We start from the raw sequence: 12702 nt of genomic DNA on the forward strand, positions 1-12702 counted from the left end.
TGTTCAAAGAGAGATCACATAATAGTAAATGATAGTCATCTTCTACCACTTTTGTTTCACAAAGTATACACAATCGCTGGTCTCTATCAATCAATATTGTCTTTCTCTTTCAATGTTTAAGTAATGAGCTTAGCATCGAAAGCATGTAAGCACTTGTATATTGGTTTTTACACATGATAGACATTTTTCGAGTTCGAGCATTGTAGAATGCGCCTCGGGGACAGATATTCGGACTTCCAAACTTTTACAATTCTCTTCTGATCTACCACTTGTTCAAGTTGGTGCTCAGTTTAAAGCTCTTTGAGCAATAAATACTTTCACCATCCTAATTTTTTTCGAAAATCGATCATTTTATCTCTCTCCATAGAGTTAACACAGCGATGGTAGTCACTTTGAATTTCATTCTCACTCGCTCAAGCATCTCAAACAATCTGTTCAAAAACTACCTAGCTACATCCATTCCCTCGCTATTCACGATATTATTATAAATTCAGCTACCTCCGCTACCCTTGGTTTAAGCCTTGACCCCGAGCTTAAATGGGACAAACAACCGCTTAGCATACCCGCATCAAGAGTTTCCATATATATATATATATATATATATATATATATATATATATATATATATATATATATATATATATATATATATATATATATATATATATATCCATTGCATTTTCGCAAACGTATGGACTTTCATGCATTGAATGAGTAGTATACAGCACAGTTAAAATTAAAACATTAAACTAGGACCAAAGTTACAGTTTTTGCCTTATTAGATTATTGCGATGCATTTTTCTCAAACTGCAATATCACTTTGACAAGTAGTTTACGAGGTATCATCATCTTTGCTCTACGTATTCATTGCGGACTAAAGAAAGCTAATCATGTGTCTCGGGCAAGACGTTCATTTAACTGGCCAAGCATTCAGGAAAGATGCGACCACTACTTTTTAAACTCTTGTCAAAAAGCGAATTCGGAACAAAGTGCCACCATACTTACAAAACCTCGTTGTCCAAAAATTCATCAGTTGACTACTACAACACTCGAAGTAAGTACCATATTCCTAAAGCTCACCAGAGTTCGTTTAGATATCGTACATCCGTAAACGTTCTTGCTAATGCATTGAACAGCTAATCTACATTTTCATGACTTACTTATATAGTTTTATCTGGCTCATTAACTTTTAAGTGCTTTTACCGTTCTTTTTACGATGCTATTTTTAAGTGCTTCATTTGTCATTTTTACATGTATTTTATTTTCAGTCCGATGTTTGATTATTTCAGTACTAGTTTAATGTTTTGATTTTGACTGTGCTCTATTCTACTTATTCAATGCATGAAAGTCCATTTATGATGGATGCGTTAATTTAAAGAAATAGATGAGATAAATGAAATGTATTTGTTCGTTTCACAGTTGGATGAACGACTTTTGAGAAATATTATTAGCTACTCCATAGAGCTTGAGGGAGAGAGAATAGATAGGACACCCAAATTGACGAAAACATAAAATAAAGAGTGGACAGTATTTACTGAAACGAGGGCTTAGAAGTGATATAAATTGCCCGTGGGCAATTCCAACCGACATGTGTTTAACATAGAGAGATACACCCGTGGCCACTTTAGTGTTGATTAAGCCTGTCTGGTGCAAGCAGAAATTCTGTTTGTATAAACGAAACAAAGTGGTGGTCGGTGTAATAAATGTAAGGTTCACTATCGGCACCCCACTGTTAGGATTGAGATAACGTTCTACTAAAATGTCTCGCCTGCCCAATTTAAATCGATCACAACACTGCACTGTAGACACGCTGTAAGTCTGCACTCCGACAGTGAACATCAATAACAACGGTCGCGAATATCATACGGAAAAATCCTTCAGTAAGGACGAGGGCAGCTTGATTGTTCAAAATATAAGACATTGTGGTGGCAATTTGGCATCTAGCGAGGTACCACGAGGAGCTATAAAAAAAACAAGCAAGCGACCGTTTTAAGATAAGCGTGGAGGGAGCCAGAAAAGTTTGGAAGAGATATACATGTATCAGGACAGGTTCCCTTCAACCGGGATGAGAAAAGTGTCATTCATGGTTACACACATGTGAATACATGTACATGTAAAATGCTACCTAGACTGTACTTTACTCTTACCTTTCCGTACCAAGTGAAGATGGAGTAAGTTTATTCACGGTTTGTAGGAAAGAAAGATGGCTTAGTGCAAGTGAATGTTTATTTCGAAAGTTTTGCAGTCAAGACAGGCGATATGTCTGTAATTTAATTGCTAACATTTTCAAAGTGGCATTTTCTCAATTCCCGCGTCTGAACAGAGTCTGAACATGACACTTACGATACATGCTATAGTATCGTTGGTATTCATTCACTGCAATATTGAAATCAGCACAAAATGTGTGATGTTCTGTAACACTGACTGCATTTGAAACACATGAGTTTTACCTGAAACTAAATACTGATAGGGCAAATGCTGTGGTCAACATCATTTGTATACAGTGTATTTTATAATCACTCCGTAATTTCAGGCTAATCGGCGTGTCCATGGGGTACCGATAGTAGGATCATTATCACCACTGATACAGGGTAAAGTAACCGTTTTATCACCCTTCTGCAGACAGAATTTCTGCTTGCACCAGACAGGCTTGATCAACACTAAAGTGGCCACGGGTGTAACAGGTACACTATTTGAAAAGATTAAGTATGTGTGATTAATGTCACATACATACATACATACTTACATACATACAAACATACATACAAACATACATACATACATACATACATACATACATACATACATACATACATACATACATACATACATACATACATACATACAAACATACATACAAACATACATACATACATACATACATACATACATACATACATACATACATACATACATACATACATACATACATACATACATACATACATACATACATACATACATACATACATACATACATACATACATACATACATACATACATACATACATACATACATACATACATACATACATACATACATACATACATAGAAAATCAGATACTAGACTATATTTACTGCTTTTCATTTGTACCAGGGATTCTCTAACAGTTCGTTCAGGTTGGCCATACAGAAACCAGTCTACGGCCAGATGGTGCGATCGAAGGCAATGCGTTCGAGAAACGACCGATTATGCAGACATCAATCATGGTTCTGTTTATTGAGTGTTCAACGATTGTTACAAAATGGTGTTCTTCAGTCGTAAACTATCACGAGCCAAAACTAAATAAAGGGCTAAACTTTCTTTCTACAACTTACAATTCATGTAAACCGTAACAAACTTTTGTGCTCCCTTCGTGATGACAAACTTGGCGACCCAGTATTTTCTTACAGAGCTAGTTTATTTCGGGGTTGGTTCAGAAAGAGGAAAATGCGTTACCTCATGAAACAGCGGTACATGGTTAGACAGTACAATAAAGCAATGTCCGTTACAGCATAGACTGTGGTTCTAGCTAAGTTTCACACGACTGCGCCCTCACACGACATACTAACACATCAAGTCGTCACCTCAGTTGAACTATACATCAAGCAAAGCTTTCAGGAAAAACATACTTATCATGGAAGACTATTGTATCTTCCTTCGTATTTAAAATACAATAAACTGTCTTTCAGAAACACCTTGATGAATCCATTTGCATCTTCCATTTTTGTAATTTGTCTTTATTTACGAAATAACTCGATAGAATATGTGAGAACCTATCTGGAACTGAAAAAAACTTATTTTCAATTTCCAACACGTAAGCCCCTCATGCTAATATTGGAATGTCCTTACCGCGTTATAACGTAAATGCAGATAAATATTGTTAATTATCAACATAAAATGAAAATACTTCGAGGAAATGAAAAATTTTGTCTCAGCGGTTTTAGATTGACTTGCAACGTAAAGACCCTTTTATAGTTATATAAGACTTTGTCTTTTCAGATGGTACGGAAAACATTTGTGTTACGCCCATCAGTCAATACTTTCACTGACCGCCATTCGTCTCTTGAAATTAAAGTGTCAAGTCCGCCACACACTTGTGGTGGCATTTGATTCAATTCAAGTACAAAAACTATTTTTTTTGTTATTTAATAACTCACATAACCAGAAACATTTTAATGTATGAATTATAACGGCTTAAAGCATGGTCATTCAGTGAAATAACCTGAGCTACATCGCTTTACGAGTAAGGAATGAAAGAAAGCTTTCGACAGGATACCCCCGTCTCACCTGATTGTGAACCTGGTTCCCATTTTTGGTTTTGTTTCCTTTCTGCTGAACAACTTACAGAGTAACAGAATATTTTGCAAGTATATCTGATGTTGCACCCTAAGGAGTGCAGTTAAAAATTCTCCCGGGACAGAGCTCTATTCCGCCCCACTGTGCGCCCTCTTCAAATCAGCCCTCTCCCCTCAACAGTCGGCTCAAACAGGCCTGTGGTCGACGACGATGTATGCTGTCCACTTTATTTTACGCCGTTTACTTTTGGAGACGAGTTGAGCCGGATGGTCACTCGCTGGTGCTGTGCTTCAACGTGAGGGCGATGTCACTGCAGTCCCCACAACACAATCATTGACTTTCAACGAAGCAAATCCAAAACGAATTTTAGTAAGAACCAATCTGTATATTTTAAACCCGGAGTTTAGACACCTTGCAAGTAGCGAACATTGAAAACTCTTACGATGTCTCTAGTTTCCAAGTTCAGCAATGGTACACAACCCACACGTGTGCAAAGCGACCAACAGCACCGTATTTACGACTCAACACTGGTTTGTATATGCGCCTGTTTACACAACACGAGAACTGGCCTACTTGTTTCAGAACATCCAAAAGTGTTTCATAAACACTGACCAACTGAGCTGTCAAATCTTCATCCTTATTAATGTTTTTCTGGTCAGTGTCAAACGCAGTATTCACTCAGTAGGCACGTTGCGGCGGCTGAGTAAAACGTCTGCCTAAAACCGTTATCTATTGACTCCAAGCAAATTTACAGCTCTTGAATGTACTTTGCTTTAATGTCCTGACGACGACGACGAGGGTAGAGATTTTGTTAACGGGAGCGTTTATGTTGTAGCAATTTGCACATGCAAATTTTGAATTAAGTCTGTCCAAAATCGGATATTTCTTAAATTTGAGAAGAAAAAATAACAGGTCTTTGAGCTGAGGTGAAGTGCGCCCTCAGCATAGTTTTTGGGCATTTAAATTTTTACAACATTTTTGTCGTCTGCTGCTCCTGTAGACTCATTTTAAGCCTGTGGAGTATATGGAGTTACATTTGTACTTGTTTTTTTTTGTGGTCATCGAAAATATAATTCCCCCTGGAGTTATTGCAGGGTTCAGTGCCCATTTTGATTTCAAATATCTCGAACTCCAATTTTTGGATGGTGACCCATGATAGAGAATGGGTAAACATTTTCTTGATTGAGGGAAGCTTATGAAAACGTGTAGGACTTTCTGTTCTGTTATGCTAATATATACTCAAATTGCTCAATATGATTTGTCAGTCAAAGGAGACCTCGTCATAACTGACTGATCGAAAGTTCAACATCGTGCGTGCGGCTAGCGAGATGCCATAGTTCTAGTCTGAATTTTGGCACTACCTTTACTGTCCGGTTTCTTCCATTTTGACGAAAGCGCGTGAATCACTGTCTTTTTTAAGCATTAGCCTTTTCCAGAAAATGAACCCAAGATACGCCGTGCCGGAGAGCACAATTCCCAGAACGAGAAATCCAACGCTTGCCCCAGCGAGTTCGACTCCGCTGAAAACTACTGCTGCTCGCTCCTCAGGGATTTCCCCGCCAATGTGGGCGTGACCCGGACGCGTCGTGTTGTCACAGACGAAGAAAGAGTCCGGAATATGCCAGATATTCTCGTCCCTCAGGTGTTCCGGATACGCGCAGTAGACGGAATCTTGAAGGTACATGGGATGCTTCGGCCAGACCGTTTTCAAAACAGAAATACCGCAGTCACAAATGTAAGGATTCTCACCGATATAGACATAGCCGTAGGGTTCCATCGTATTTTTGTTGAGAAACGTGGCCAGGGACGTGGACAGTCTCTCGAATTTATTCCTCCGAATATCCAAAGTGTGCAAGTTGGCCTGGTCGGAGAAATCCGCTCCGTCTAGGTCGTCAAGCTGGTTGCTTGATACTGTCAAACAGACTAGATTGGACAGTGTCCGTACGAGGGGAATGCGTTTCAGGTTGTTATGGTCGAGCCTGACGTATCCTAGGGAGGTCAGCTTGGAAAAGGTGTATACGGGAATCACAGTCAAATTATTGTACGACATCGATATATAGTAGAGCTTGTTTAGATTGGCAAAAGCGTTCACATGAACGCGCGATATGGTGTTGAAGTCCAGGTGAAGCTGGTGGAGCTGTTGATAGTTAGAAAAACCTCCCCCTGGCAGGTGCGTGAGACGGTTGTGGGAGAGTTTCAAGACAGTAACGTTGGCGGCCCAGTTAGCTCGCACGGTGCGGAGGTTACGGCTACGGCAGTCAACATAGGTTCCCTCCAACGTCATCCCATCCCAGGTGGAGTTGTTTTCCGTTGCACCCATAGAAAACGCTGAGTAGTAGCTGTACGTTGTGTCGTTGTCGCCAGGTTCACTGTCACTCAAGTTCGAGCGATCATGGTGGTCGAAGTAGTAGTTGAGGTAGCCATAGACGTAGTACTCGTCGTAGCAACTGCAATCGTGTTCGCATTTGAAGTAAGTGTAGTGCATATCCCAAGCCGAACTGAGACGCAGCAGGAGCACCGCTGCCGTGCAGAGCGCGACGACCCGGATGTCCATATCACAGGCGTAATCTGAACCGATTTTGTTTTAAAAAATATAGTTTCAGCCTATTTTTGATTGTTCGTATCTTCAAGGTGTGCTTATTTAGGATAGGCACCAGCGTTTGACGACATATTTATGCACCTACAGATAAATAAATAAAAGGAGAAATGTTATATATATATATATATATATATATATATATATATATATATATATATATATATATATATATATATATATATATATACAGCGCGTTGCTAAACCCAAGGAATATTGAAAATCAGAGCTAGTTTGGTATTTAATTACTCTTAGATCTCACCACTATTCGGAAATCCGTACCTCACTATACTTACGAAAGATCAAAGTACCTCACCGTATACTTACGAAAGGCCAACGTACCTCACCGTATACTTACGAAAAACCCAAGTATCTCACCACTATTTACGAAAGACCGAAGTTGCAACATCAGTGAAAGTCTCATGGAGAGCACAAGGGGTGATGACAGAAAACTCTAACCTAAGACCTCTCGTTCTTCTGTCCCACAACACATCAAGTGTTTGTTTACGTGGTAGCTCGCCACACGTGTTTCTGTGTTTCTGCGCTTGCAACACGATCGGCACGTCGAAGCCAATACTTCTATCTGTATCGTATTAAGTCCGAAACTTAATATTTGGGAACAGCTTGCACTAAACGATAAAATCTATGTCAGGGGCCTGCCTTTCTAATCGCTGAATGAATATTGACCATAGAGGAATACACACAGCTTCTGCTCTCAAATCTCCAAAAATGCGTTTAAAGCGAAATATATCTGATGGATCCGATTGGCGATAAGTATTTGATGAATGATTACGCAACATTACTGCGCAGGTCTTTTCAAGATATCTACGGAGACTTGCAAACTTGAAACTGCCTAATAGTCATTCGTGACTGTGAATCATCGCTTTCCCTAGTCCTAGCATGAAAAGAGATCTTACGGCTTCAACGGTATCGCAAAGAAACCCTACGGGTAGTCCAAAATTTTCTACAATATTTAGGAGAGAGAGAGAGAGAGAGAGAGAGAGAGAGAGAGAGAGAGAGAGAGAGATTCAGGGTATACCATAGTGTAGTTTCGTTGTCGCTTTGTCAATATATTTTACCATGGTCGCTTCCTGTACACAACACTGGCAACAACAAAGAAAAGATACGAGGACCTGACGACAAAAAATGCAAGCGATTTCTTTGTTGCATGGCATTCACAACTCAGAAACGACAATGCAAACCAAATTTGATTCCAGGATTCCTTGAGGGGTCCGGATGATATACACAGCCAATCGACATGACGACAATGTCACTTTTTATACCGCGAAATACTATCGGAAAATGTCAAGGGTCTCAGCAGCTTCGCGCAGTTGTTATAAACACGCTTGAACCATATGTCGCACTGTTTTGGCAGAGTTCAGTCACAGATACAAAGACTGATGACATCACGGCCCGGTCTGTGATTAACTGCCTTGACATTTATGCATCTCGTACCCCACTGCTGTTGATTTAGGGCCTACTCACACCCCTCCTCTGCAGTTTTCATGTTCTCCGGAATTTCATTTCCCCACATCGACTGAAACACGGCAGTGGATGGCGATGGTCTGTGTATACACCACAAGGAGTTTACTTCGTACACCATCGGAAAGGATACGTAACTCAATTTGGTAAATATTTATGCCATGGAAACTACGATATCTAGTCCAGACCAATTCTGCGAATTCTATCCTGTTGCCACTCACAGCGAAGTTTCTCGACTTGTTCTGCGGAATAATGCTTCATTAAATAATGGCGACTTCTTTTATTGGTCACTGGGAGATATCGTAATAAACTAAAAGGACCATATGATCAGTATTGCCTCGATCATATGTTACATCATTCTTTAAAAAATGATTTCTTTGTTTTTGAAAACGTGAAATATTTGTAGCAGTTTGCGCTTTTGACGTTGCTTCTTATGAAATGTTTTCTCGGATTTTTGAAAACTTTAAAATGCTTCGACTAAACCTATCCTATGATCATTGGCCCCAATGAAAAGGAGGGAGGTCCATATTTGCCATGCAGCTGTGGAAACACGCATAGGCATTGCCACTTTCACCTCTGTGAACGGAATACTATGTGCTGACATTTTACGAGTTTAGAAATTCGGGCATCAACTTTTGCACTGCGGTAACTGTTGGTATATTGGAGTGGTTTGCGTTGAACCGTTGACAATAGGGGAGGACACGCACCGTCTAAATTGACGAGTTGCCAACACCGTCAGGTGTATTAACTATCGCCTAGAGGTAATATTAGTTGATCACGAAGAAATCAACTCTGGGAAGGTTGAAACATTGTCTGGAAGGAGGTAAGACATAGCCAAACAACCCTCCAGATCTGCACAAACAACATTTGCAAATGATGCGTTCTGGACAGTTAGCGTTATGGATATGCGTTGTTGTCATGATTACGCGTGACCTGCTTCCAGACTTCATTTCAACTTTCACGGAGTTGATTTCTTTGTTTATCGCCAAGACGATTAATTACGCCTGACAGGTGTTGGCAACACCTCTATGTTCACAATGCCCAGTTCCTCTAAGTCTATGGGGAAAAGTTAAATTTTCGATTTTAAAAAGCAATGATGGTGAAAATGTTTCTCAGTCACAAAGCTCTAAAATAAGCCCTAACAAGGGGTAGACCAGAAAAGTATCGGAAAAATTTAAGCGTCCGAATATCTGTTCCCGAGGCACATCCTACATTAAAAAAGGTAAAAGGGCTGATCCGTTTTACTCATCCTTAAGGTAGAACGCACCTCGGGGACAGACATTCGGACTCTCAAACTTTTACAATTCTCTTCTGATATACCACATGTGGGGGTTCATGTTAAAACTCTTGGTGAAAGAAAACTTTTTACCGGCTTAGTTTTTCGAAATTCGAAAATTTTTATTTTCCTCCATAGAGTTAACACAGGGAAGGCGGCCATTTTGAATTTCTAATATCCGTAAATCTTGGGCAATTTGTTTCTCTAGTACAAAAATTTGCACGGTGACCCCCTATTTTTATTCTTGATTTTGAAAGAGAATGATTGAAAGATCCCTTGAGGAAAGTTAGAGCAAAAGTTTAAGTCTTTCACTTTCGAGGTGCATACTACCTTAATGAAAATGCCACAGATAATTCAGGAAAGAAGACGCCACCACACGAAAGATTGGTGTTCATACTGGGCGCACAGAACCTATAACATCGTAATCTTACTTGACGGAGGCCATCCGCACACAGGCGCTCCTTAGCTGGGTAGTCTGCTATATAGATCGATTTTCGGCTCGATCTATCGATTCCGTGGTCGATATGCCCACCACTGCAACCTTAGCAGACTACCCAGCTAAGGAGCACCTGTGCATCCGCACGCGAACTTGTGGAGTCTTGAATTCGCTAGCGCTGATATTTCCCGCAAAACGTCCACTCCCATTGAAGGATTATGAAAAATCACGTAACCACAATAGTGACAAAACTCTCTGCTGCGTCACTATTGTCGGCCTTTTGCTTCGGGAAGAATCAAACATTGCCAGTGTCTCTTTTTCCAAAGCTTTGCTAAGAGACGACTTTAGGGACCGTTCAGTTTTTACGGCCGGGGGGGGGCGGCGAAATCCAGGGGGGGTCATCATCATTTTGGAATCCAAGAAGGGGGGTCATCACTTTTTCACTGGTAGGAAAGGGGGGGGTCACCACATTTTCAAAAACATAATACCTACAATAAAGTCCACTTTATGCCATGGCCATGATTGACCCTCTTTACCGGCGGGCCGCCTTCGGCGGCCCAATACAATAAATATACTTTATGTATTACCCATGACCCTCTTAGCGGGCAGACGCCTTTGGCGGCTCACTCCAATTAGGTTTACTTCATGCAATGGCCATGATCGACCCTCTTTACCGGCGAGCCGCCTGCGGCGGCCCACTACAATAAATTGACTTAATTGTAATACCCCATGACCATCTTAACGGACTCGAACGCCTCAGCGGCCCTGTTCAGTAAAGTTTACTTCATGCAATGGCCATGATCGACCCTCTTTTTACCAGTGGGCCACCTTTGGTTGCCCACTAGAATAAAGTTAACTTTACGTAATGGCCCATGACCCTCTTAACCGGAGGGCTGCCTTTGGCGAACCACTCCAATAAAGTTTACTTTATACAATGTCCATGGACATAAGTTGTCTATGGAAATGAAGTTAAAAATTGCCTTACAGTCGTCCTAATTAACAGACGTTTGCATGGATGTGGCTGAGAAGTTTGAACACTGGCATCTCTGCTACACGAATTTGACATATGGGTTTTGGTTATTTTTCAGGGGGGGGGTCATCAAATTTTTTCGTCTGACAAAGGGGGGGGTCATCATTTTTTCGCGAAAAATGCAGGGGGGGTCATCATTTTTTGAACACCGGCTACAAGATTTTGCCGGCCCCCCGGCCGTAAAAACTGAACGGTCCCTTACTCAGCGTGACAATTCTCTCATTGCTTGACTAATTAATCGGCCTTCAACCTTCAATTGAATGTTTCGCCAATAAAATATGGGTAACAGCTACAGTTTTGCTACGCGAAATGTCGACTGGTTAAACTTGTGTTTCAAAGTTGCTTTAATCTACTGATTTTTCATTCACGCGTGATCAAGTGTCCTGCAAGAGACTTCGTCATACCACTTAGAGAACTTTTCAAATGGAACGAAAATACCCTAACACATCGCTTCACCGATATATCTGGTGCTTTTTCAATATTTGGTGCATTTGCCAGAAGGTCAGAACAGAAGAATTCATCCTTACCTCATGGAAATTCCGTGGGACCATACTCCAGGCGATCTCCAAGGAGTGCACTTTGGTCTCGAAACATCTTGCAGAGTCTCCTGCAGCTTCTGAAGTCTGGACCGCAGTAAGCTCGTAAAATGCCTCCAAGATCCGCTTCCAATCGCCGTCCTGGTCTGTAACTCAATAATAACTGGGCCAAGGACCAGCAGGGCTTGCGCAAGAGATATTTTAATACCAGTGTCAACAGTCTTTCGATCTTGGGGGCTCCAATGAAATCTAGTTACTGTATGGTTTATTTCAACGTAAACACAACAAACCGTTAACAGACCAAATTAGGAAAGTTGTTTGACAAGTATCTTCCTTTAAAACATTAACTTGACGCGGTAAACTATCAGTAAGAAGGATACGCCCCGGTATATAAACAACTCTGAACAGATTTCCGTAGAGAGGCACAAGTCTCCGAACAGAGAGTCCTTTACACCTCAAGAATGTGTTCTTTCTTCATACTTCCCGTCTCCCTTTCTCGCTCCCTTTGTCTGGGCAATTTCAGGAGAGAACCATTTTATTTTGGGGAGGGGGCTGGAGGAAATGGGTATGGCAGCAATTTTTTTCGCCACTGTGGCAGCAAATTTTTTTTCTATTTTCTGTCATCACTGGACACTAAGACATTACTGGATCAATTTTTTCTTCTTCTGCACCTGTTGACAATTTTTTTCTCCAAAAATCGTCCAGTCCCTCCCCTAGAAATCAAATGGTGCTGCCCTTACTTGAGTTATCTTATATTGCAAGAAATGTTGTGTGAGGGGCGGGGATTTCAAAATCACTCCTCAAGTATATGTGTTATACTTCGTCGTAATCTATCCCCTATCAGCGGTATCATTTTCACGCTGTTTCTTACTCCCTCAAGACCACGCATTTTCGCGGTTGGTGGATAGCAGTCGACGAAACCTTAGTCGTAGGCATTTGTTTTGCGTGATCGCAAAAACCGCCCGTTTTCTTTGCAACTTATCTTACTAGGTCAGAGCCGCAAGACTACTTTACTGAAGCTATCTATCGTGGGATGACAGGCAATTACCGGGTATGGCATTTTCT

General features: G+C 40.8%; 1 protein-coding gene across 2 annotated transcripts in view; it reads right to left on the reverse strand.

The window, feature by feature from the left end:
- LOC139121720 (sodium/potassium/calcium exchanger 4-like) overlaps positions 1-11875 on the reverse strand; it is a 35309-nt gene extending 23434 nt beyond the window's left edge. Inside the window, exons 1-2 of one of the 2 annotated variants that reach the window (XM_070686842.1) lie at positions 11629-11875; positions 3179-6961 (exon numbers count right to left, since the gene is read on the reverse strand). In XM_070686842.1, coding sequence (XP_070542943.1) covers positions 5645-6835 — 1191 coding nt within the window. In that variant the 5' untranslated portion in view covers positions 6836-6961; positions 11629-11875 and the 3' untranslated portion in view covers positions 3179-5644. Of the gene's footprint in view, positions 1-3178; positions 6962-11628 lie in introns of those variants that run through there. The other variant, XM_070686839.1, reaches the window with a different exon arrangement.
- Between the last annotated feature and the right edge of the window lie 827 nt (positions 11876-12702).

This window comes from Ptychodera flava, chromosome 21 (genome assembly GCF_041260155.1).
Source record: "Ptychodera flava strain L36383 chromosome 21, AS_Pfla_20210202, whole genome shotgun sequence".
In the NCBI taxonomy this organism is placed as follows: domain Eukaryota; kingdom Metazoa; phylum Hemichordata; class Enteropneusta; family Ptychoderidae; genus Ptychodera; species Ptychodera flava.